Here is a 27,748-nt window from a genome sequence, read left to right on the forward strand (position 1 = left end):
GGCCCGCCTCTTTCGTAGAGCCGACCCGACAATGACTGAAGAAAGAAAGTTGCGCTACCTCATGCGAGGTGTAAAAGAGCAGTTGTTCGCGGGACTTGTGCGGAATCCACCAGTCACCGACGCTGACTTTATCAAAGAGGATACGGCTATTGAGCGGGCCCTTCATCAGAGATGCAGACAGTACGATCGACTGTCCACCAGCACCACAATCAATGCCACCGCAGTGACTAACGAGTATCAGAACCCCTTGCGGGAATTGATCAGAGAACTCATCAGAGAAGAAATTCAAAAGATTCTGACACCGACAGTGGATAGGCCCTTAGCGTCAATCGCCAGAGTGGTGCGTGACGAAATCAGGCAGGTGTTACCGGCAGCCGATCTGCAAGATCACCAGCGTCCCATGACCTATGCAGCCACTGTCCGATGTCCACCACCCGTTACAACCACACCGCCGTACCACCAGCCTCCGACAGTCGCTCCTTGGTCGCTGCTGAAGAGGAGGCTTTGAGGCGCGCACCCGTCACGCAGCTACAGTCATACCACCAGCCGCCGTTCATAGCGCCTTGTTCAACGCCGCAATACGACACTACGGGACGGCCGCAATTTCGGAGAGCCGACGCATGGCGCACCATCGATAGGCGGCCACTCTGTTTTCACTGCGGAGGCGTCGGCCACATTTCGCGTCATTGCTGGCATCGCGACACATCATTTCGACCTTTTCGTCCGTGGTCCTATGGTCGACGTGCAAATGACAACTCCATGCTACGCCGCGACGAAACTGCTTTTCAGGGACCTCCAATAGCGCACCCGAATGACAAATCTGTGCCACATGTTCAGTCCGATTTCGGCCGTCGGTCGCGCTCTCCAACCCCTCCACGTCAGATGCCTTCCCCTACTGGATGTACTTTTGCTGACCTCCGAGGACGAAGGTCGCCCAGCCCACGCCGGGGAAACTGAAGGCGGCGACCTCTGGGGGTAAGGTTGCAGGCCCACCGCAAGACAACAAAAAGCCCCCGACACTCTCGCCGCAGAATGACGTGAAGCCGATAAACCCCGACACCGAAGAAATTGTGAGCGCCGACATTGATGTTTTGGTGGATGGATAGCCGGTGACAGCGTTAGTTGACACTGGTGCCGACTTGTCTATAAGGAGTCAGGAACTCGTCCTTCGTCTGAAGAAAGTAAAGGAACCCTGGCTGGGAGTGTCGATGGTGTTTTCCGGCACTGGCATTTCTCACATGCCACAATGTATTTCTGGATGGAGCAGGCAAGGGCTGGCCAAAAGAAGCGTTGGCGAACCCAGTTGTAAGTGCAGGAGACGCCGAGGTGACCGGCAGTTGTTAAGTCGTGAATTTCATGGAGATCAGCTGACTAGAGGTGCTTCAGAATGATCAGGAGTAGTGCAGGACCATTGGGGCAAACATTGTGGCAGTGTAATACACCGTCCCGGAGGACAAAAAAGTGAAGGGACGAATCTGAAGGCAAAGATTTCAAGAGATCAATGATGGTGCTCAAGGTGGCCTCCTGGCATTGCTCATGGGTGACGTGGAGCATTTGAGAAACGGAGAAAACGCAAGCATCGGTATCGGCGTCAGGGATGGTGGGTGACTTCTCCACTGGATAACGTGATAAACAGTCTGCGTTTTGATGTAGCACGAGTTGTACACTACCGTATAGGAATATTCTTGTAGCCATAGAGCCCAGCGAACAAGCCGACCGGCAGGATCCTTAAGTGAGGAAAGCCAACAAAGCGCGTGATGGTCCGTGATTACCGAGAAGTATGTGCCATACAAATAGGGGTGGAATTTAAAAACAGCCCAGATGAGAGCCAGGCATTCGCGCTCTGTAATCGAATAGTTGCGCTCCGTTGCTGTGAGAAGGCAGCTAGCCTAGGCGATAACACGATCTTGTCCTCGTTAGCTTTTGGCTAATATGGCTCCGATCCCGTGGCCACTGGCATCGATACGGAAAGCGGCAGCTTGAGCAGGACCCCACATAAACAGCACATCCTTCATGATTGTATTGCGCTTAGTGTTACACTGACGAGCATAAGGAACAAGACGAGGACGTACGTGGCGCATAAGGAACACACATACATGTTCCTTATGTTCGTCACCAGTGTAACACTAAGCACAATATAATCATGAACGTTCACCAACTAGCCCCATTCGTTGCTTTAGTAAAAAGCACATCCTTCTTTAGAAGATCAGTGTGGTTGGGCAGTTGCTGCGATATTTTTCACAAACCGTAGGAAGTAGGAGCAGAGTCCTACAAAAGTTCGGACGTGTTTGACAGAATGAGGTACAGGAAAAAACGTAACTGCACAAATTTTCTCCCGGTCTGGTTGAATACCGAAAGCGTTGATGAGTTCGCCCAGCACTGTAATCTGCCAGTGACTGAAGTGAAACTTCGATGAATTCAGTTGGAGCCTAGCCTTGCGAAAGACTTTAAGAACAGCTGATAAACGCACAAGGTGTGTCTCAAATGTAGGGGAAAACACGAGAATGTCCTCTAAGTAGCAAAGGCATGTTGACCATTTGAACGTTGCTGGGGCATTGTATAGACTGAATGGCATAACGTTAAATTGATATAGACCATCATGGATCACGAATGCAGTCTTCTCTTGGTCCTTTTCATCCACAGAAATGTGCCAATAACCACACCAAAGGTCTATTGATGAAAAGTAATTGGCACCGTTGAGACAATCGAGGGCGTCATCAATGCGAGGCAATGGGTAGACATCCTTTTTGGTACTTCGGTTGAGGTAACGATAATCGACTCAAAACACCACGTCCCATTTTTCTTCTCAACAAGCACAATAGGTGACACCCAAGGGCTCGACAAGGGTTCAACAATGCCTTTGGCAAGCATCTTGTTCACTTCATCTTGAATAACCTTATGCTCTGAGGCAGAAACTCGATATGGCCGGCAATGAATGGGACTAGCATCACCAGTATTTATGTGATGCTTAACAAGTGAAATATGACTCAGTTGTCGATTATTGAGGTTAAAGATGTTACAGTAGGAAACCAAAGGCAGCATGAGCTGCTACTTGTTCAGGCAATAAGTCCTCAGGAATCATGGGACTAAATGTGGTGTCAAAGCAAATTGCACCCTGTGGACACGCTGAGAAATCGGAGCAGACGCCTACTGAAAAAGTTGTGACATGGTCATCTGCTATAGCACGCAACGTGGCAACCGATATGCCTTGGTGCAAAACTTGCCTTGTCAGGCCAAAGTCGATGACGGGGAGGCATGTCTGGTTATCGGCAACGGTTATGACTTAGTGGGACACAGTGATATAGCGCATCAAAAGCACATCAGGAACAGGTGTGATGACATAATCACCATTGGGCACAGGGAAAGAAGGCAGCAAATCAAGGAAAGTCAAAGCTTCAGTCAGCAGGCGGATGAAGACAGTTGTACTAAAGTTGTTTGGAAGTTCATCATGAACATGCGGGAGAAGAGGAAGTTCGAGGCAAAGGATACCGGCAGAACAATCGAACAGTGCAGAATGCACCGTAAGAAAGTCTAGGCCGAGGATAAGGTCGTGGGGGCAGTTGGTCAGCACTGTAACAAGAACTGGAACATGGCTGCCAGCGATGCTTACATGGGTAGTACACATTCCAGTGATGGCAACAGTGTTGCCATTGACGACGCGTACGGCTTGTGTAGTAGCAGGCGTAAGAACCTTCTTCAGTCGACGATGGAGGTTGGCACTCATTATGGACACCTGGGCTTCAGTATCAATTAACGCTATCAAAGGGACACTGTTGACGTGAACATCAAGTAAGTTCTGATTAGTTGGGAGCATCAATGGAGGATTTCAGCACGATGAAAATAATGCAGCACCACCCCCAGGAGCTGCATGGTCTAGTTTTCCATCCGGGAAGGTTCATAAATGGTCAGTGATGAATAGCGGCGTTCCTGGGGCAAAGAGGACCGACAGCATTGAGGTTATGGTGAGCAAACGGGACGAGTGTCATCTACAGGAATGTCAGAGGTAGGAGACATATGGCTAGGCGAGTAGCGGCGAGGATTGGCATATGGCCGAGGAGAGGGGGGAAAGTAGCTAGAATACGGGAACGTCCAGGAGGTGCAGCAGTGGCGAGCTACGTGGCCAATTCGGTGGCAACAGAAACAGATAGGCTTGTTGTTAGTTCTCCACTCAGCAGGGTTGCGGAATCTGGGCAGAGAATACAGGTCGTTGCTAGGCACAGCTGTCGGCACCAGTCTGACGTCAGGTCGGGAGACAGAGCAGGCAGCAAGAAAACCGAGGTTGGCAAATTCTTGCCCCACAACTGCCTGGATGAGGGAGATTACTGGTGCTGATTGGTTAGGGGTGTGGTCAGGCGGGCATGGATGAAATTGGGCTGGACTTGCAGCTTCGAGGTCGCGGCAAACAATACACATCACATTCTCGTTGAAGGGGGTGCAATGGTAAGGTCAACGTAGGGTGATGTCGCAGCTGTGTTCGGGAGACGAGAGGACTGTGGAATGACGCCACGGCTTTTGGCCAGCTTGAAGTAGCGGCATTCCTTGACAATGACATCGATGATAGAAACATTGTTGTAGATCAACAAATTGAAGACATCGTTCAAGATGTTTTTGAGGACGTGGCCTACTTTGTCAACCTTGGCTGTTTTCTCGTTGTCCTTTCGACAAAGTGCAAGCACGCCTTGTGTGTACGAGACATACGATTCAGTGGAAGACCTGCACTTGATAGCAAGCTCTTTTCTTGCAGCCAGTTGGCTACCGGTCGGGTTTCCAAAGAGGTCACGATGCTTGTCCTTGACAGCACCCTAGCTAGACAGCTAGTGCGTGTGAGTCTGGCACCAGACATGTGGTGTTCTGCCCAAGTAGAATATGTTGCATTTGTGAGCATTATGGTAGGGTCCAAGTGGTTGTTCTGGCTAATGCACTCATACATGCTGAGCGTCACCGTCAACATTATCTTGTCTGGAGAATATGCCAGAGTCGGGGGGGTTGGTAACCTTGACATACATTGTTGTTGGAGCCACAGGTGTAGATTCAGACGAGGTGTTGTCACCGGGAGCCATGGTGGAAAGCTGGACGGTGCAGCCACTTCAGAGCTCCATGGCAAGGACGGGGAACGCCAACCTCCACCAAAATGTTATACGAACCATGGATTGAACGTTAGAGACTATTTACAAAGTATATTTACAAAAGCAACTGCAGCGCTGGCCAGTTCAGCCGACAGCTCGAGACTAAGGAGCAGTTCATCTTTGTCGGGGCGCCCACAGGCATCATTCAAAAGAAACGCGCAATATGCATGTAGCAATATTATTTATAATAGCAGTCATTGTGTTTTGTGTATGTCACTTGGTTATTTTCATCTATAAATGGCATTGGGCCTTGCAGCCCTGTGGGTACAAAACTTGTGCAGCATGTTCACGTACGTAAATATGCAGCTTTTCACTGAGAATTCCCATGCTCTGTTACCCACTGGGTAAAGAGGGTGGGAGTCTGTTTACAAAAAAATTTTATCACACAACTCTGATTCCAGTCTTGAACTGTTGCTATGCAGGAAAGTGTATAGAATGCAGAGAGAGAGAGAGAGACAGATAAATCTTATTTTACAAATGCCTCTTTGTCTGAGCTGTCATCACTGGTAACATCTCATGTAGGTCTGTGGGGTTGGGAATATCCCTCAATGTGCTGATTGTACTGCACAAGGACTCACCTTAACATGAGGCGAACATATAGAGGTCAAGTGGTCCACGAGTGGGAAATAGAGGACGTGTAATTTTTCTATGTGCACGTGCATGCAGTTGAATATCTTAACAACTGAATCAGTGTTCAAATATACTATCCACTACTTAGCTACAAGCTTGGCTAAACCTAGTTTGAAATTATCCATATCACTTCGATTATTCTCTGCCAAAATGAGAGCCGAGTACCTTCGCTCTAAGCAAAATAAACTGCACCGACATGGCATACAAAGATATGAGCTATGTGCTATCCACGGGAAGAGCATGCAGTGAGGATTAACCGCAATTTAGAATCTTTCTATTCAGTTCATGAGGAAGGTTCATGGTTCATTGATGTTTCTGCCGCCAATGCGACACAGTTTGTTCATGCTTTGCTCCATGTTGCCTTGGATGGTAGAAAAAAAAAAGGCTTCTTGCTTTTTTTAAAGGATTTCCAGCAACTGTATGCTCGGCAGCTCATTGCAAGCAGCAGGAGAGTCAAGGAAGCTCATTGTCTTGGCTGGTGCGCTTAGGACGAGGGCATCATGCACAGCGTACACAGGCGCACACTCGTGCAGTTATGGCAGATGGCACTAGAGAGCCCCTTCAGAAAGCACACACAACTTTTTTCCATGAAAAAAAAAACAAAAATAAAGAATGGCTGTGTCATGTGACAACTATACATTATTAGGAAGGAGGAGACATGCAGCACTTGGCACAAGATACGGGAACGTCCAGTTGTGCATATGATCACAAGTACAGTAATCCCTCGTTATAACAAAATCACTTAACTCGAAATATCCCTTTATTCAAAATTTCTTCCAGTCCTGACCCAAATGCATGCATCTTAAGCCGCATTACTCGAAGTACACGAACAGCCTGACCCACTTAGAGCGAAGTGGCAAGCGGTAGCATCACCGCCGCCAAGCGGTGTTGACCATTTTGTGCATGCAGTGTCAAATTAGTACCACCAACGAATTAGTCTCATGCAGATACAGAACAGGCCACAAAAGTACCAAACCCATGACTGATGACCGCTTAGTAACGGGTACCAAGTGAGTGCCGAGTGCTCCCACCTGTTTACTGCGGAGCGAATGGTCAATTTCCATGTGCAGCATGCCCGAACAGTTAATCTCAGTCGCAGTCACATCGCTGGTGTCCTCCGTGATAGAATCTACACGAAAGTAAAGTTTTTCTGGCACTTTGCGATGCCGGAAAACTGCGGTCTCTTGGATCCTGAAAAGTGGCCAAAAGGTCGTGGGCAGACTTGTGCTGCAGCATTCCATGGGGTGCGGTCGATGAGCAAAGTTTTACTGCTCTAAAGAGCATTTCTGGTGCTGGAACGTGGCGGAAAGCACAAAAGAAGTGTCCCTCCAATTATAAACGTCTTGTTCGACGTAAGGAGCTACATTAACAAATCAGGAAGACAACTTTAGGGAAGCTGGTCTAGAAATTTGCTCACCACTTGCCATAGTCAGCCTGCATCGCAATAAAACACTGCCCCTAGCTACGTTGCACTTTTGACGGCGCAAATCGACTGATAACTTGCTGAAAACACAAAAAATCTGAGCACTCTCAGTGGCGAGTCAGGCTGTCAACATGGCGGGTCAATGCAAGCTGGTGTTTTCCTGACAAGATTCTTGAGCTGGTCATGCTCGATTCGCGCCATCCAAATAGACAAACAGTCTAACTGCGTGGTAGGGTCATTGAATCTTGTTCCTAGACATTTATCAATCACGCGGAAGCAACGGTATACCGACACACGAACCGCAGAATTAGCACAGTGTCGTTGGCAATGGTGCACTGAAAAACTTTCGTTTTGTAAACTTCACGGCTGCACACCTTGGGAAAAAATTGCCCAGTGATCATGCAAAGCCTCTACTGCAAAACTGCTCAGTTTTCGTGATTGTGCTGGGTACCCACAATGAGTGGCTAATTGTTTTTTGAGCACAACAAACACAACCTCAGACTCGAGCCACGGCATTTGTGATGCTTTCCAGCGCGATACTCTCGTAGTCTTTCGTGACCTCTGCACTTCCCCTAAAAAAGCGGCCACTGCCTTCCCTTCTTCATTCACTCTCCAGTCTGCAAGCCGTTTGGATGCCAGTCACTTCTCTCACTCGCCTTCATGTCAAATCCTTGCCTCCTCGCTGCCAGTTTCGACGTTGCTGCTCCTCCAAAGCTGCCCTTTTCTGGCCTGCCCTCCCAAGCACAATCTTACACCAATGGGTGCCCTTCTGCAGTTCCTGCATCTTGGTCTCCACAACCCCGATCGCCTTTCTTCTGCTACACGTGAAGCCGACGCCATGCCCACCATTGCAACCATCTCCATCACCAGCGTGCACTGACGAGAAAAGTGAGGTGCCCTGACGACATTTTGAAGCTTCTGCCCTCTGCACTGCCCGCCGTATTCAATCACTTTGGCACCAACGGTGCATGCGCTTAGAGATCCATGCTGCAGGCCATGTGATGGTGTGTTATTCGAAGTGCTTCGTTAGGCATGCTTCATGTGTGCTGTTGTGGTCTACAGTGATAAATGGCTGCATCACTCTCCGTGTGAAAGTGTCTGACTTTGGAGCAGTAAGTTGTGCTTATAAAAGAAGTGGGAAAAGGTGGCCGGCAGAAAACTGACATTGCGAAGGAATTCGGCATACCACCTACTACTTTATCAACTGTATTGAAAAACAGGGAAGCTGTGCTGGATGGCTTGAAAAGAGCTTCTCGGCAAAGAGAAAGAAGAATCGCGATTCGAAATACCCTGAAGTGGAAGGTACACTTCTAGAGTGGTTGAAGAACACCAGGAGTGCAAATCTCCCCATACATGGACCTGCACTTACTGCAAAAGCCGAAGCTCTCGCCCTCCAAATGGGCCATAAAGGTTTCAAGTGCAGCAATGGCTGGCTTGAGCGGTTCAAGAAACGACACGGTGTGACCTTTTCATGGAAAGAACTCTCACCTTCGAAGGTCGCCAATTGCTTTACGCACATTGGCTTTTCCCTGTGGCATCGTCAGTGACCCTGATGATTACCAGCCTGACGATGACCGAACTTGCAGCGATCTGTACGAAGCTGTTCATAAAATTGCTGGCCAAGAGGTAGAAGGCAACCTCAACACATTCGCGATGGCTGACGCTGCTGCTCCCATGGTAACCCAGCGACAGATGCGGAGATAATTGACACTGTTGGTAGCCTTGACTAGTACGAAGAGCTGGCGGACGAAGATCCACGTGAAGTGCCAACTATGGTGCAGATGTGGGAGTACCTACGCCTGCTGCAAAATAAGGTTGAATGCTTGAGCGGCAACAACAGTCACGTGCAGTGCTTGGTCAAATTAGAGCAGGGGTTGCTCGCACCTGGTAAGAAGTTTGAACTAGCCAAAGATCACTGCCTTTTTTGCACCTGAATAAAGTTTTGCTTCACTGAATACATTGTATTTTGACTTCCTCACAGTTGTGGCACAATTAAAGCTCAATTGCTTTAGCTTTTCTAGAGTGATCGCTTATATCGAATTATCGCTTATAACGAATTTTTTTCGCTGTCCGCTGACTTCATTATAATGAGGGATCACTGTACATCTACAGCAATAAAATAGCCTCGTTACACCTTTTCACGTCACACAGGCTACATAATCACCTCAGCTTCACGTGCATCTTTGGTAACATGAACACTTTTAACATATCCGCATGTGGAATGATCTTCTAGATGATATTGTCTCTGATAATAACCTGAATGCGTTTCGTCAGAAGCTTGAGGTACATTTTTTGCAATAGTGCTGTGACATGGATTAGTTCTTTAAGTTCCTAATTCGCTTATTTTGTGATGTGTTGCATTTTCTTCTTCACTTGCACTCAAATGCTCTTTTAGTGCTTATTTCGTAAACATATTGTTTTTTTTTTCACTTGCATTGGAACCTTGTTTTGTATTTTGCAATTTACTTTGTTGCGTTGCATTTCTATGTTCACTTGCTTTGTAATTCTATTCCTTACTAGTTTGCTTGTGCTTTCATTGTAATAACTAAACCTCCCCTTACTCAATGCCCTTTGGGCCTGTAAGATATATTGAAATAAATAAATAAACAAATAAATAAATAAGATCGAGATACATGGAGAGCCAGGGCAGGGGTGGCAATCTTCAAAGGATGCTGCTTTTATTTATTGAAGGACTTTAGATTGTTTTAGGCTTTCATAACTGCAGAAAGCTAAAGACACTAGAAGCTGAAAGAATTACACTTAAAAGAAAAAGAGGCTGATTACTGTGACATTGTATACACTACTGAGTGTTGCAGTTGTTTGTTAGTATCAACCTTATGTGGGCTTAAAATTAAGCTCTCTTAACATGTTATGGGTAGTCCGTGGTAGTGCCCAATAACTGCAACTATATTATGCAATCAGGATACACTAAGGAAATTTACCACAAGTAATTAATATAATATCTGTGCCCAGCACTAACAAAGCAATGCTGTGGGCTAACCTAAGTTGCACTTTATCATTCTGTAACTATAGAGAAAATGCAATTGCTCAGCTAACAGAACACTAATTACTGATGTAGCGCATTCCGTAAGGCAGTTTAGAGCACTAAAACGTGTCTCATTTTTTAGAGTTACCTAATCAGACATGCTTCAGCTGTTGGGATTTGCTTTGCTCCTGTTCACATTTTTCCTTTTTTGACTCTGACTAGGCTTATATTAATGCAAGCACTGTTTAGTTAGCAGACTTTGAACACTGCCTTCTGGCACCACTCCCTGTTTTTTTGTATATTGAAGGTACTTGCTTATGCTGCAGATTAGATATTTTGTAAGGAGCAAGTAAGGTTAAAAATTGAAGTTCAAACCTTGTTCTTTTCAGCAAGTAGCCCAGTTTATAGCGCTGCTAAATCCTGTTTTCATGTCAGTGTGTGGTGTGATTACGTGCAGGTTTTTGTTACATTTGGTTTGCATTACTTAGCTTTGCTTTTCTTTGTTCCCATCCAGTGCTAGCTCTTGCTTCCAGTTGCTTGAAAATGGGCTAGTGGTGAGCCCCGACATTGTAGCCAAAATGTTGGACATGTCAGCATCGCAGAAGGTTCAGGCACTCTACCACAACTACAGCATTGTGGGAATTGAGGTGAGCAGGAGAAGCCCTTATCGAGACAAGCCTCGATAAAAGAATAATTCAGGCATACCAGTTGCACTAATTCTGATTTGTTACACGCTATGGCGACTCAGTGACTGTTGCTAAGCATGAAGTTGTGGGCTCATTTCCCACCGCGGCAGCTGCATGCATTCCCATGGGGGTAGAATGCAGAAGCACCCCACATTAAAAAGATTTTGGTGGTCAAAATTAATTTTGAGCCACTCATACTGGAGTGTCCCTTATAGCTCCAGTACTGCCTTGGATCCATCTTTTTCATCATAAAATGCATCTTTTCTCTCTCTGTTTTTTGGTCACACTTAGACAATGTTACAAGGATGCACTCTCAGAAGAAGCCAACAAACAAAGACACCAAGGACAGCATAAGGGAAATTATATCTACTTAATAATTCAAATAAAGAAACGATAAATTAATGGAAATGAAGGTGGATGAAAAAACAACTGGCCGCAGGTGGGGCACGAACCCACGTCTTCACATTACACATGTTATGCTCTTGCCAATTGAGCTACCGTGGTGCCATTGTCCCATCCACTTTCTGGGGTACTTATATTTATCTACTAGTACTAAACCTCGGAGTGTTAGCCAGCATTACAGCTCACGGCCTTGACGGCAGATGTAGGACATCTTTTTTTGTCGCAGGCATCACATGCACGTGATTTTTTGGGGGGAAGGCAACTGGTTAATAAACCCACATATGCTGCCTGAATAGCATCAATGCTGCCGGATTCGAGGCCTCGCTGTGTAATGAACAAGAAGAAAGGAAACCGAGGGCATGATTTTTATTAGTCATATCATAAAAAGCCAACAAACAATGACACCAAGGACAGCATAGGGGAAACTATATGCATACTTATTAATTGAATAAAAGAAATGATAAATTAATGGGAATGAAAGTCGATGAAAAAACTGGCCGCAGGTGGGGCACAAACCCATGTCATCGCATGGCACAAGGTGCATTTGTGACACATAAAATGTCTTCACCTGTTGTACATACAATAAGCATGAATGATGTAGGCTTCTGTAGGCTTGCAGTGCTTAGAGCTAAGTTACTGGCTTCTGTTGGGCATAGTTGCTTAGTGTATGTGTCGGTAAGTGTTCATTCTTACTCTTGCATCTTATGTACATGCACGGCTTCTGATGTCTGCATGATTTTAAATGCTTTGTTGTTCTTATAACTGCTGTTACAAGCCTGAATTTACCAGGTGTGGGATTCTCTTAATGGTTCCTTTCCACAGTGAACAAGCCTTTGTCGTGGTGAGCTGTACCAATAATATCAAGTGATCAACTCGGCTCACAATGGGTAAAAAATGCCTCACAGGAAGCCCTCTGACAAACTTAAATGCCAATTTGTTTCTGATTGCGCTTTATGAAATGAACAAGATGGCCACAATTGCTCTAGCTGAAGAAATTCTGCATCTTGGCTTTCTCTTGCATTTGACTGGTAGTGGCACTGTTGTAAATAGAGCTGGTATAGTTGGTATGATAGCGGTAATTTCTTTCAGTGTGCAAGGGGGTTCTGCATAAATTCACGTACACAAACATACACACGCATTCACACATGCATATATGCATGTGTGCAGACAGACAAGACAGAGAGGACATACACACAAAAACAGCTTATAAAGTTTGCTTCTTAAAGCTCAACAAAGCCTTGTCCTCATGATTCGTATGTGTACTTCAGCTACAAATGTGAGCATAAAGTTGGGAGTTGGTTGGCACAAAATTTCATTCTTGATTTTCATTTTCCACTGGTAAATTGAAGAAAGTAAATTAAACGGCACCAAAGCTAGGAAACATGAATTTGTATGACTGAAAGGAAAGTCGTGCAGGTAATGTAGTGTAGTAAATATGCCTGAGAAATGTTCCAGGATCAGCTCACTATTTGCACATTGAGAATGCAGCATATCTATCATTGGTACGGATCAGTGAAGAATTTCCTTCTAATCCTTGTCCAGTGCTGTCTGTCTTGTGCTTTTTTCCAAGCTGTCTCCTTGTTCCTAAATTTTGTGTTCTTAGTAGGAACACATGCTGGCTAGGCCATGCATTTCAATACATTTAACGCTATATGCTCCCACATAAGAGCTCCTGATAATGAATAATGTGCATGCCCAGCGTCAAATGGTGGCTGTTCAAGGGCATCCGCAGAACTTTTTGTGGAGGGGGGGGGGGGGCAATCCGTTGGCCGGAGTTGAGCGTAGGGACAGTAGGGTAGCACCAGAAATGCACTACAGTCAGACCTCAATATAACAAAGTTGTACTTGCAGTGAAAAACTTCGGTAAATCATGGATTTTGTTAATTGAGGTTCTAAAGTTTCAGCATTAAAAACAACTTCACAATTTCTCTGAGAATTCTGGGTGGATAATATCTTGTCAGTAAGCACTTATAAACAAATCTCAAGAAGGTCAGGCCATAATAGCGCAGGTATGAGCACCAGCGCGTGCGGTGCATATAAGACCGAGAGCAATGCATCGATGTGGCTCACGGCATCCGAGATTTGTGTGTGTTGTGTCATTTGACACCGTAAATCTTGGACGCCATAATTGCGCTTAGTACCCGCAGCCGAGGCCCGCAAATTAAAAACAAAAGTGTAAAAAGATGCAGATATTGGTCCCGAGCAAAAAAAAAAAGAGTAAGAGAGAGAGAAAGTTAGTTTTGTTATAAAGAAGGAGCATTGATGGCGATAGCAAAGACTACACGAAGTAAGGTTTGTAGTTTTATAGGTTCCACACGCACTCAGGCAAATATTAACAGATCTCATTTGATGGCCATGAACTTGCAGTCACAACATGAGCAAACTTGAGATAATGTGACTGCCAACACTAGACGCGGGGGAACAACAAAATGCACCTGAAGGCACCATCCATTTCAGCTTGCTGCAGAGAGGTTACCTCTAAGATCAATATGGCGTGTGGCCTGTGCACGGACGTGCACAAGGAGGAGAAAACAGATAACTGCATGTTCCTGCCCCCTTCCCCCTCAGCGTGTGCTTGTAACCGCCGTCAGTCTTCCTTGAATAGCAGCAGCGGATGCCTCGGGTTTTTCTAGGCAAATTGCATGATGACACAGGCGATAAACTCATTCTTGACTTTCGTTACACGCTCTCGGCGCACGCTCATCATACAAAGGCCGTCCAGCCTGTCATTTTTCATTGTTGAGTGTAGCCAGGTTTTCACTCTCCTCATTCTATTGAAGGAGCATTTGACAGTGCAGGTGGTCACTGACAAGGCCAGAGCTACCTGAATGGCTTTTGCAATAGCGAGGAAGAATGTCTAGGCCTGAAGCAGTAGTAAGTTATTTCAGAGAAGTCCACAGTTTTGCTGCACGGCATCTAGTACCAAGAGATGCCCTCTTCCTTGAAGTTTTCAATGTAGTAAGAGCCGTGGATCTCTTCAGTGAGGACTGCAAACTCAACACGGCTCAAATACTTCATTTTTGCTGGATGCGGCTGGCCAAGTTTGAAGCTCTTGGCATTTCTTTCAGAAAAGCGGTGAGCCAAAGAAGCAGTGACAGAGTCCAGATAGGGCATATATATTGCCATGTGGTAGTGCTCCTCTCGCGACATTATTTTCTTGGTGAGCCTGATGAGAGACTTTTCTTGGTACAGATATCAACACATTTGAGCAATTAGCAAATTTGAGCAAATTTGAGCAATAGCCAGCATAGGCAGTCTATCTTTCACTGCCGTGTCAAGACCAGCAAGATTAGTCGTAGTGTGTAATATGCAAAGTTGGCTTGCAATCATGAAGGGTATTTCATACACATATACAGGACACCTGAGTGTGCTAATCAAGCTGTAGCTTTTGCTAGTGCATTAAAAAAAAAAAACCTAAAATTCCAGGGGGGGAGGCAGCTGCCCCCCTTGGCCCCCCTTCCCCTTCCGGATTCCCATGTGGCTGTTGTAAAATTTATTAAAATGAAGCTACTATCCACATACAGAGGCCATTAGCATAAACTACAACTAAACACCAGGGTGTGCTACCTTTCCTTTTTTTTTTCTTTATAGAATTTCCATGAAGTAATAGAGAACGATGAATACAATCGAAAGGAGAAAGGTCAGCATTATAATACAGCACTAAAGGAAGCACTAAAATAACCTTGCTGCTTTCCTGTACTGTTTAAAATACCATTCTACACATATATGCAAGTATATCTTTATTGGAAATATCAGAAATTTACTGCACCTGCAAAAAAAAAGTAGTCTGCAAGAACTGAGGAGAAAAAAAGGAAATGTCTGAATTTTTTTTCTCCCTGTCATTCTTGATTTTTGTTTTCCTTTTGTAGCTTTTATATGCAGCCACTTGTCTGTTCTGGTAGGCTTACAAATTGACCCTTTGCGTGCCTGATCGAGGGCAGTCTAAATGTTTGGTGCACATGAGCACTAAGCTTTCTTTCTTTCATTCTTTTGTAGTTTACTGATTTGATTCCCTTTAACCTTTCTTAATCATTGTGCAACTCATCCTTGTTTTGCTTTCTGTCATCTCTCTGCTCAGAAGTGTACACCAGGAAGAAACCCCTACCAGATGAAGTGGACCGAAATATGTGTGCTGATTGTAGCCTGTCTCATTGCTGTGATGGGCTTCATCTTAACTGTGATACTCTGCTTTGTTCGTGCCAAGTAAGTTGATGGGTCACAACTTACTTCAGTCTCTATAAGGCGCATGTTCAGTACGGCCCACCCTTAAAGGCAAGACAGTCATGCGGCTGATGCTTTGAGAGCAAGCACTGCAGCTGCAAGTGCCAGTGGAAGCACTGCTGACACATTGTGCTGGTATGCATGGAAGAGCCAGCATCATGTGCTTCAAGTCCTGCTACAAAACTGTTGGCTTCCCGACCTCCCTGAGAGAATAATATGCATGTACTCTATTGCTGTTGTCCCCTTTAACTGTGGGCTGCACTGTACGGTTGCGAAATTGTTCCTTGGTATTAACGTCTACTTACATTATTTGTATGTGCTGAAGTAGGCGCCACAGCTTTACCGCACAGGCGTTTGGTTTAAAAATGCCGTATCTTTTTTTGTTCCAGCTACAAGACTAACCTCAAGAGAAAACTCAAACGTAAGAAACTGTAACTTTGCTTCTTTCTTTAGTTATTTTTTTTAAAGCGAAGTGATTGTAAAAAGGTGAAGAGCAACACTAAAAATTTTGTGTGCAAGTGCTCTTCTTATAAACTGATTATACTGAATTCACTTTGTAAGCAGAAGTAGACTATATGCAAAACCTGCAAGTGCACTTCTTTATACACCTTCTTTGACGCAACCAAGATTGCAGACCTTGAGCTCGAATCGTAATTGAAGTATGTTAACATGCAGGTCAATGACAGCATTCCTGTCACTGTCTGTTCCCCGCACCGTCCACAGTTTCAATATGTGTGTCCCAGATTTAACTACTACTTTAACTGCTAACAGGAGTGTGGCCATCTTGGTTATGGAAGGTTAGCTCCGTGCGAAAGGCAGCTTACAGGCTTGTATATTGTCTATTCTTATTGCATGTGCATATAATAAAGGCCAGCTGCAACAACTTGCACCACATATACAGTTTCATTCATGACATTGTAGCTACAGAGAAGGTTTCATGCAAAATTAGGCATATGAGATGTAAATCAAAGGTGGTGCTTAGACATCCACAATTTCAGTGCTAGAACCAGAGGGGATGGGAAAGAACTTGCTATTATTATCATTTTTCTTTTTTTTGCTTTATAATTTGCACCTTTGTATGAGCTGCAGCACTTCAGTAAGCAGCTACTTGAAAAAAAAGTTTATGAAAGAATGATATGCTCTTATAAAACAACATTACATCTTTATAACATTACGCTAATACTTGAAGTTCTACAATATAACCATGCATATGCGGTACCATAAATAAAACTGTTTCAGTGACCAACTTACGTATCTATTCAAATATAGGTTTACCTTTATTTTTTGGAAATGTTTCCCAAAATAAGCTATTGACCTATATTCATGACCAAAGAATCTCGGCTTCTCTTCGGGAACAAACCTAGCAACAGTGCCGAGCCAATGGAATTCCTCCATCGTGCCCGCTGTAAAGTCAGTCTGGAGATTATTCACACTGGCTTTAACAAATGCTGCATATCAACGTACTTGATGACACCAAGTATGAGTTTGTTTGGGTTGCCGAGGGTTCCTGCTAAGCATTTGAGGAGGACAACTTCTTAGGGAGTTCAGACGAGGATGCTGCTTGTGGCATTGACTAGCGAGATTTAGTAACCCAGCCTACGGTAAATAAAGGTCTGTCATGGTCATAGTTCTTGTTTTTCTGAAAAGATGTGGGTCGGTCTATGTTTAAATCATAATTTTTTCATTACTTGGCAAGTTTGATATATAGGGGTCAACCTATATTCATGTTTAACCTATTTTCAAGTAAGTACAGTAGTCACTGATTCAATTTCTTGTTTGTTTATTTTGTATAACCATTTACCTAAACGAGATTCCCACATGTAGCATACAATTTATCATGCAATAGACCTTACTATGTTTTCTTAAGGATTTCATTGTTGAAAAACCCTGTGTTTGGAAAGAAAACTATGTGTGCTTGGTTTTTGATAAAGTTGCATTGCATAGAGTGTATCTATACTTGAATGTTTTTAAGTTTATCATGTCATAATTTTACTTTTTCTTTCAGAGCGTGGTCCTAGACGACTTTGTGAGCAGACGTAAGTCGATTTTTTATAATCATATAAACTTTTAGCTGTCGGAAGGGTTAACATAATTCAGGTATAGATTACCGTGACACAAAGTAGAGTGAATGAGTGCGTCATGGTGTGTGATCATATAATAAATTACTATCAACTATGATAAGGAAGAACAGAAACATCTGTTCGTTGAGTGTCCATATTTTTACTCATTAATGCTATACCCACTTGTTTTGGCATGGTACTGTGTCATTTGACGCACAGCTGTAATGCACTTGGAAAAATCTTACTACTCCTAGTGTCACCTTGGTTGTAAAAGTCGTCATGTTGATTTGATTTTGCATATTTAAGAACATATGCAGATATGTATGCTAGACTGATAGGCAGACAGTCTTTGTGCTGTGTTTGCTTCAAGCAGCAAGTTTTGTTGCCTTGTATAGAGATGGGCTGCCACTCATATATCACACCTTTTATTTTTTTATCAGAAAGTTTACGTTGTATGCATCTGAGCTTGTTCACCTAAAAACATTAGCCGGAACACTGGAAAGTGCAGCGAGAGATAGATCAGGCTCCCATTCTTAGTATCTTCATCCTCTGTATGATGTATGCAAGTATAAATTGGGGCTGCACTGGCCTTTTAAGATGGAGATCAGGCCAGTATTTGTGAATACAGTAACAGAACACATGATCCATATATAGTCAACTAAGTCTCCTGATAGGAATTAGTTATATTACAAGTTTCATCAGGGCATAGTTGAGTGAGGCTCTTGAATATGACAAAGTGATGTGTCATGAGGAATGGTTTTCACCTAGAAGCGTACTTAAGTAGATTGTTAATGAAACAACTGAGAGTAACAAAATGCATTAAAAGAAAGAAATTTGAAACTTTAGAGGTTGTGTGTATGTTTTCATGTGCATATCGCAATTTGCTGGCTATTTAAGTTGTGCTTTTCTACATGCTGAAACCTACAGTGCATCACTACCAATCTGGTCTATGTAAATGGTCGCCGCCCTGAAGGCAGGGCTGTGACCTTTTACATTGGTAGGCATGTTTTCTGGTGTGTTTTGCACATGCTATGCATAGCGCGCTTGTGGCATTAATGTGACGCATCATCACAGTTATAAAGTAGCAGAATGTTGCTTTTATTATGCCAGGTGTTTCAGTGAACATATAAAGCACAGTGCAGCAGAAATTAAGAGACACAATTTTCAGCAGCACACCATTCATGATGCGAGGGACCACAGTCTATGTGACAAGCACTGTTGAATGGAATCATGAAGCAAGAGTCACAGACACTATCTAGTTAACAACTCTAGGGTTCACATTGTAATAGAAAAATTGAAGCCAGCCAGTATTCAGATCATGTCTATTCATTAAAAACCCTGTGCCTAGGAGCAGTCTTGAGAAACATGTATGCAAAATATGCAGTGAAATACATGTGAGTTCCAGCAGATGTTTTTCGCACTGCATGGGAACATCAATATAGCGTACAGAACCTTAACGTAATCAGTTAATAGGGCAATTGGTCGCTAGGAAGAATTTGCAATTTCCTGCAGTTGTGCTAAGCAACAGTGGCAGACTTGGAGCTCAGTGTAAGATAAATTGTGCGAGTTTTGTGTCAAATGTCAACCACAGTTGTGCCACTTTATGGGAATGCAGCTGCATGCTGACGACATGTTCTTGTTTTTCAGTCCAGCAGTGTCCATGATTTCTCTCCCAAGGTATGTTAACTGAACAAACTATTGTATATACTGATCCCCATATTGTGGGTAACCCGTGAATTCAAGCAAAATTTTACACTTTCTTTGACTTCAGTGCTTCTCTTGCTATTCACTGCTTACAATGTTGTGAATGGTTGCATATTACATTAGTGGTGTGCTGCATTAGTATCAGGAATATTTTGGAGGGCAGGCATAGAGTACTTGGACAGTTTTGTAGGGAGGGGGGGGGGGGGGAGAGTTCATTTTCAAAAAAAGGTCAGAAATGGAAACAAAAAATAAAGCAATGTCTTGATCTAGAGGTTTCAATGCAGGCTGATGCCTCCCGCAGCCTAGAAATGTTATCAGCTGCAGAAACAGATGAATGTTAAAGGGGCCGTGAAACACTTTATGAATATAGTAAGAAAAGGTTATCGATCTGTCATAGAAGCTGCTGTCAACATGTGAGCCAAATATTACTGCACTGCATGCAGCACGGAATTTACAATCTTGTGTCAAACACAGTGAAAAATTACTTGGCCTCGCTTCCTCGGTGTCACCACATCGAAAGCATCTGGCTAACCAACACTATTGGCTAATTTCATGTTCGCAAGAGTATTCTCAGTAATACATAGTAGCTAATTTTGAGTTCAATAAATGAAGAATATATATCTGTGATCTCAAAAACACAGAAAAAATAATTTCATCTTTGCACTGCGCATAGCTGTGCCAGCTGTGTCTGGCCCCCAAGGTGGCAGTGGTGGGCTGCGTAGTGTAGTCTACCACGACCACCATGGGGTGCGGCAATAAGCCTTTTTGCCATTGCGACACTCAATGTTTGGCCGGGGCTTTGCTCTCTTGGCTTCTTCACTGTGTAGCTTCCAGCAGGCTAGCAGAGACAAAAATAGAGAGAAAGCCAGGTATCGGTGCGATAACTCCACTTAACTGTAGCTGGAGGCTTCAAAAATTTTTTGTGCCATGAGATTCGTGAGACGTACTTTAATAGTGAGGCCATTCTCTGATTGATTAGAAACATGTTTGAAGGCCCCTTAAAGGCTAATTATGGCAACAAATGGGGAGCCTAGCTGAATTGTATTGAATGCCTGTAACTTCACTTTATTTTACCTGTTGAAAATGTTTTATGTGGGAACTCTTTCCTTGGAAAGTGCTTCAGAACCAACAGTTTGTAAAATAATATATTGTAAGAGCAGTTTGGAGTTCTGTTGTTTAAAACCATTGCTTGGACATTAAGAAGTACTCACAAGATGCATTCACAAGTTGCATGCAATGCAGTGCCTATGCATAAAATGTTGAAGATGTAGTTATGTCAGTATTTGTATGTGCATTCTTTTTCTTTGCAGCCATCAGCGTATCTATGAGTGGCAGGAATCTAACCGAGCTCCTGCACTAGATGCTATGTCATTCAGAAGCTACCCAACAATGAGGTGAAAATGTTCCCTCTCAGTGTGTGCTTTACCAATGTTTTGATTGCATCTGATATGCTGCATCTCAAAAATGATAGTTCAGAACTTGCTAATGTATTTGTTGCAAAGTGACCACGTATGCTTTCGCTAAAGCGTGATCTTGGGCCGCATTGAAAACTAAGGCTGCACATAGTTTCAAAATATGATTTGTTGAGCATAATTTGGCTTTTTTTTTGCCTTCTCAATGCCACAAATTTAACAGTAGTGAATGTTCTTGCACATGTATGCTTACAGAAAACTTTATTAGAAATTGTGCGCTGTGGTTGTTTGGTTTTTGTGCACCAGGAGCAGGTGATGATGCCATGATGATCTTTATTGGTTTAATGCCATTTTCTACTGTCAAACCTTTCTGTCTATTGCATGCATCGCTGGCTCAGATGTTCGGCAGTGTGCATGTCATCGCTTAATGCCAATACCTAATACCTTTCCTCCAAGAGTGCAGTTATAAGTAGCTTTACCTGGGCATTTCACTTAGCTGTAACACATATTGTGCATTGTCCGACCTGTAATAATTTAATTCAACTAAGAATCTTGTGGTTGTGCTTTTCTGTGTAAACAAGTTAAAGATAAATGTAGCAAAAATACAGTCAGTGTCATCATGCTGAGCTTTTTTTTATTGGAACTCATATAAAAACCCAGTACATAAAATGCATTTAACTCTCACCAAAGGGAAATTATCAAGTGTTATGGGGTAAATTAATTTTATTGAACTTGGGCTATATTGGTGGAAAAAGAAAGGGCACCACAGTAGAGTGTTGTCTGCCCTGAGACATTATTCATGGTATTTTAATTTATCCCTTGGAAGGCATACTTGGTGCCTACTTTATATGCAAACTACTTTGTTGTTATTGGGACCAGTTTAGCACAAGTGAGATTCGCTTGCAGCGCATTAGTAGCAGTATGATGTCCTTTTGCTACATTGAGATGTTGTGATACCACTGATTGCAATGTCTTATATTTACACCATGTTCGCACTGACTATAGAAAAAGCAAAGAAAGAGCACAGGATCAAACACCATTATTTTGCTTCAGCAGGGTCGATATGTTCAGAGTGACACATCAATTGCATCATCACCAGTAGAGACGTGTATAAATGTGCTTCTGCTTAAATTCCTACCTGATGTATATTAATCAAGTTATACACAGAGATGGCACAGTGTTAGCAGGTTTTGTAAAGTGTCAGGTATTAGGGAGTGCTTGCCTTATTAACCAATACGAAAAAATATGCTGTGGCAAAACTTACCCAAAATTGTAAAAAAAAAATCTGTGCAATGAGTAATGCTCTGGCTGTTCCTAGAAGGGTGAACAGCCAATTTTCAAGCAAATGTTTTATTTTATTAGCAATCATAGCCTGCTGGCGTCTCTCAGCACACAGGCAGTATGCCTAGTGTGCTGTATATGTTTGTTGAGCCCCAACTGTAGGAAAGTGACATATGCTCTCATTTATCTTGGTGAATCGCATTATAAGACTTGATATTGTTCAAAATTTAGTGCCAGATACCACCATGAAATTTTAACTCACACGAGTGAGAAGTTTTGGCTAGATGAACATTTATATTTGTATCCATTAATGATGCGATGAACACAGTGTCACAGTCGTGAGACATGAATGATCTGTTTTGTGAACTGCACAGAGGCACTTTTGCCAGGCAATCATTGCTCGTTTTGTGGTGTATGTGTGTGCACCTGTTGAGTTTTTCTTCTTGCGAAATTCACTTGTGATCAGCGCAAACCTATCATGCACACAAATATTGATGCTGCAGATTTCTGAGAATGTGATTTGATATGTATCAGAACATCTGTAAACAATGCCATAGAATGGACTTTGAAAGATGGTGTCATATTCTCATTTAACACTTAGGCCAGCTTTTTCTCTTATGCCTGATGTTTTTATACAAAATATAAAAGTAGCCAAAAGGCTTCATGTTGAGCCTTACCACGTAGGTCATGTCAACTTTACTGCTGTCAACTATGTTGAGGGCTTGAGAAGTGTCAAAAGTTTCCCAAGTCAATGGACTTCAAACTAATGGTGTGATTTAGCCATTGCATGTCATTGGAGGCTACAGTGTTGCTGAGTGTTGTATGTTTTACGCCATAGTTTTGTTTGTGTTTCGGTATGTTTGTGAATTATTTATATGGAAATGTAGCTGTAAGAGGACCTGTCATAAGGAGACTTTACTTGCTGTCCATTGTGCAGGCCTGATGGCTCTAATGACCTTTGGTAACATAGAGTCGTAATACGATTTTGAAAATGACAGAAGCGTGTCGTCGGATGTTCATGAAAAAAAAAAAGAGTAAGAAATACAAGCTATCAAAGACATTTGTGCTTTCATACGAGTATGACAACCTGTGATCTGTTTTTTCTTCCTTTGCTTCTTTTTTCTTCTTCTTCTTCTTCTGTCCCACATAGACAGGCCCACTTGCATGACTGACCCCCCCCACCTCATATGCAATGAACAGTATTCATGTTCCTATTTTAACTGCTACCACTACTCATGTTGACACCTTAGAATTACAACTGAGCCCACATACCGTATAAAAAATACTGCTGGCAAGGTATAGACAACTGCCTTTTTATTCTAGCTAGCCACCATTAGCGGCAGTACTTTCACGCTAATTATTAACAGGTCTTAGGCCTTGCGGCACTGGGTTTGATAGCTTTTTGACAGCTAAGCATTCATATTGGAAGGAACCGCTTTCAGAAACTTCTTGTAGATCTAACATTACAGAACTATTCTCTCTTTATCGGATTCAGTATTAGGGGTCAAATATTGGAATGTACTTAAATGGCATATCACAGCTAAATATCTAACATTTACTGTTTGGCCTAATTTCATACGATGGAAGTTTGTCAGATATTTATGAAGTTGTTTGCTTCAACGTTTGCTTCAACGTTTGCTTCAACGTCTTGTTTTACATAAGCTGCTGCTTCTGTGAAAGCTAAGACTTCAAGGGTTTTGTACGCAAGTTCTGTATTGTATGTTTCTATTTGTTGTGAAACTTCTTGGTAATACATCTCGATTTCTTCAGAACCTTCTGCATGAGTTCTGGCATCAAATTCTTTCTCCCCCCCTCCCCCCCTTTTTTTCTTTAAATTTGGTCATGTTGAATGTGTCTATTAAACCACTTTCCATGCCACTAAACTTGGGTGCTGCAAAAAACTTTGCAAATAATTAGTTTAAGTTTAAAATGCAAAAACTAGCTAAAATCAGTATTGTAGCTGACTAGTTTCAGTTGCGTAAAATAGTATGTCAAGCAGGTGGCCACCCATTGCTTCAGTCAGGGCGGGGGGTGCCTGCGCATTTGATGGCATATTTTATGGCGAAGCTGTTAAGGGGACCTATGCTGTGGACGCTGTGGTCGACATCAAATGTAAACGCAACACAATCTGTGTCGGAGCCCCAGAATTGGTTTAATACATAATGATCAACAATTATAAATTTAAAGTTACCTTATGTATATCTCATTAAAATACACAAGAACTTACATGCATGGTTTTTTTCATCACAGTATTGCACTAGTTTCTGTGGAAATTTGGTTTCTTTATTTGCTATTGCTGAGGATCTCATGAGCAGTATTCTCTGCCAAAAAATAAACTTAATGTTATCTTCCCTTTTCTTAACACTTAGCCATAGAGCAAGAGTCAAGATAAGAAACTACATTTTGTGGCATTACCAAGTAATGTCTTAAATACTCTGAGCATGAGAACCTGTCTCACGTCAACATCATCTGGTATAGATGGTGCTGGCACATCATGATCTTGTCTCTTGTGTTGCATGCTACCAGTTACTATGATTTGTGCTTAATGTTTTCTTGTACCTTTACTTTATGTGACATCATTTGGTCACCCACTTGTGCTGGCACCATTGGGGACAGTTTCTCCTCCTGCCTATTCTTGCTCCACATAATGGACTAATATGAGTTACACAGATTGTTCAATAGATTCATGCGTCTCCAGTATAAGTTTACACAGGTGTCAGTTTCATGAACATTTTTATTGGAACTTGTGCAGTTTCATCTTACGAGTATGTAATTATGTAGCGCAATGTTCTAATATGTACAGGACCCTGATGTTGGTTGGGGCTTTTCTCAAAACATAAAATTTAAGTCAAACTTTGAGTGTCTCCTGTCATAATTGAGCCTCAGAACTGTACATGAATGAGAACAGTTGTTACTACCAAGCATGAGCAACTGCCCTCTGTTGTAAACGCTTAGAAATATTTCCTGGTTGTGGTAGCTCCATATGTTGTGTCTCATATTTTAATTTACAGCTTCGGTATTCAAATATTATGCAGCATGCTGTTTCTATGCTTCATATTCTGCTTGCTTCATGAACTGGTTTGCATGTGTGCTTGTGGTCCCGGAGGTACTGTGTGGAAATATATGCATTTGCACAAAGCCATTGGCACTGTATTTAATGCTAAGGGCTACAAGCACATTTAGAATACTATGCCAGCCTCTCTGATTGTTATAAAATGAAGTTAGCTTTTTTTTGTGTGTGTGTGAACTTGGAAGTAAAACAGTGCAGACAGTTTGGACATGCATATTTGTTTGCATTGCAACTGAATCTTGAGGAGAAAATGAAAATATGGCAGGCCGAAACTCTGTGAATGTCAGTTATAGCTGAGAGCATTCAGCCTTGAGTTGTTGCGAATACAAGCATGTAGCTTTGCAGACCTCGGAAGGTGGCTTTGCTGTTGTCATTCACATGTACAAAACTTGCCTTGAAGCAAGAAGTGAAGGGCCAACATTATTGGAATAAAATACGTTCCTGGCAATTTACAGTGTAATGGTGTCTACGGACCAGTTTTTCCTCAAGTAGTAATTATCAGTCTAGAATTCTTCAGGGTAGCCCCTTTGCTTTCTCTGTTCTCATAGTTGCTTAGTTCCGAAACCAGAAGAGAAAAAGTTTTCTTGTGTGTGCATGTGGGCACAAATGCATGTTTGCTAGAATTCTTTGGTTTTTTACATAGTCACAGGCATAGTGCTGTGGTTGGCTGTTGTTTCTGCCTCCTCTTCTTCAAAGGACCATTCTGTCTTTGTGACTTATTGCTTTTATTCATGCACATTGTAAATATGTAAAAAGGGATCTGTGCTTGTATGTATGACTTGTTTATTAATTACTTGCCATCAGACAGTGTGTGCCTCCAACAGCAGTGCACAGCAGTGCCACACTGTAGATGTCTTCACGTTACCTAAAATGTGTGATTCAGTATTTATTTTCTAATAATGCACATCTCTTATGCAGCTATGTGTAATGAGCAATGTATCTCAATCATAGCAATGTGATGCAAACAAGTGCCTTAACTGTAATCAAAACATACTCGACACTGAGCTCTTTGAGCTGCTTCACTATGTGTATGCTTTACAGACATTGGTAGTGTATGTATTGTTATGTGTACTAGTTTCAACTCCCAGTATTTTTTTTCTGGTGTCTGCATTCCTGGCATCATACCACTATGTATTAATGTGACTGTATAGTTAGCCAGGGTGAATTCAGGAATTAAATGCTACATTTTTCATTTATTATGGCTGCATTAGTTTGTTAGTACTACGTGTTATCAATGCTTGAGCTTTTGTATGTGCCACAAATACATTTCAATACTCTTTTTCGTTCTTGAAATCGTAAAGACAACATTTTTTTGTGTTGCAGTGATGTAATTTGTTGTGTTGTGCACACTTCTCACGGAACTCTGAATAAAACACAGCACTGATTACTGCTTGTTACTCTTATTCTCTTTTTCACAAAATTATCAAACTGTCTGCCAGCCAAATGATTTGTCCCAAATTGAATTATGGGGTGTGTGTGTTCATATACAGGGTGTCCCAGCTAACTTTAGCCAGAGTTAAAAAATATATGAATGCTACGTAGCTGGACAGAACCAAGTTATTGTTTGCCGTCGCTTGGAGATACTCAAATTTTTCTTATTCAGCCTAATGAGATAATTAGTCATAATTAATTAATCAACTTCTCAAATATTATTTTTAGATGAAAAGTGTCAATGATGAAATTGTAGAGCGACAAGAAAAATCCGATAAAGCTTTCTGTTGCTCAGTACGTGCTACATAAAAGTTTTTCCGAGCGGGAGAGAAGCCCGCAAGTGCACGCAAAATTGCCACGCAACTGGCTGCTCGAGGCTCTTTGCTTGTATTGTGTCCCAAGGGCACTGGACAAAACAGTCAAAAGTGAAGCGATGATACGACACTGCAGCACTGGAGTGCCGAGCGATGTGATGAAGCCAACAGGCAAGCTCCGGAAAAGCGTAATTTATTACGTGCGCCAATGTCATAGAGTAACAGGATATGAAACCTTTTAATTGCTTAAGGTCAGCCCCCCCCCCCCCCCCCAAAGAGCGCCGAAAAGCTCACCCAAGGTACAGTAAACTAGAACATTGAAAATATTCTAGTTCACTGTACCCAAGGTAGGCAGCGCGACAAAAAATGACAATTTTGATGTTAGAATTTGGAGGCATGAATGAATGAATGGATGGATGGATGATTGAGGCTCAACCCTTTGAATCAGGCGGTGGCGGCGCGCGCCACTTAGCCTTGATGTGATGGCAGATACATGAAAGCAGCGCCGCTTACAAAGAAAGGCCTTAAGCATAATTAATTTAGAAAATTTCCCATCACAAGCAATCATCTTCGCGGCTGTGATATTAACAGGTGCTTGAAATACAGCGAGAACTGCCGCAATAAGGTAGAACTGGTTCGAAGGGTTCTAAACAGATTTAAAAATGGGCCGCTGTTCGTTGTTCGGTCTGCTTGCGTGAACCAGCAAGTACTTGCCTCGGATGTAATAAGTGAGGTCAAACGAGTTGAGAGGCCATGACCCTTCTAAGCCACAGCTTTTCACACACAAAACCGTCGGGACAGCACTGCCTACTTTCAGACCCGGTAAGCCACCCGCCTTGCAGGACGCCACGACACTCCGCGAACCTAGTCGGTAAAGACGCGCGCCGAATGCCGACGCACTCGGGAGTGTTGCGGCTCGAAATGGCGTTTGGGCCAAGAATCCACCAGGCCCATAGACGAGTACGTCCGGTAGTAGGAATGAAGGAAAAATTGTGCAGATCC

The 27,748-nt window shown here is 42.9% G+C and overlaps 1 protein-coding gene across 3 annotated transcripts in view; it reads left to right on the plus strand.

Moving 5' to 3' along the window:
- Cad74A (cadherin 74A) overlaps positions 1-26,398 on the plus strand; it is a 106,817-nt gene extending 80,419 nt beyond the window's left edge. For all 3 annotated transcript variants that reach the window (XM_065441368.2, XM_065441369.2, XM_065441370.2), the window contains exons 36-41: positions 10,680-10,812; positions 15,332-15,456; positions 15,864-15,895; positions 17,480-17,510; positions 19,182-19,211; positions 20,549-26,398. In XM_065441368.2, coding sequence (XP_065297440.1) covers positions 10,680-10,812; positions 15,332-15,456; positions 15,864-15,895; positions 17,480-17,510; positions 19,182-19,211; positions 20,549-20,636 — 439 coding nt within the window. In that variant the 3' untranslated portion in view covers positions 20,637-26,398. The remainder of the gene's footprint in view (positions 1-10,679; positions 10,813-15,331; positions 15,457-15,863; positions 15,896-17,479; positions 17,511-19,181; positions 19,212-20,548) is intronic.
- The last annotated feature ends 1,350 nt before the right edge of the window (positions 26,399-27,748 follow it).

This window comes from Dermacentor albipictus, chromosome 1 (genome assembly GCF_038994185.2).
Source record: "Dermacentor albipictus isolate Rhodes 1998 colony chromosome 1, USDA_Dalb.pri_finalv2, whole genome shotgun sequence".
In the NCBI taxonomy this organism is placed as follows: Eukaryota; Metazoa; Arthropoda; class Arachnida; order Ixodida; family Ixodidae; genus Dermacentor; species Dermacentor albipictus.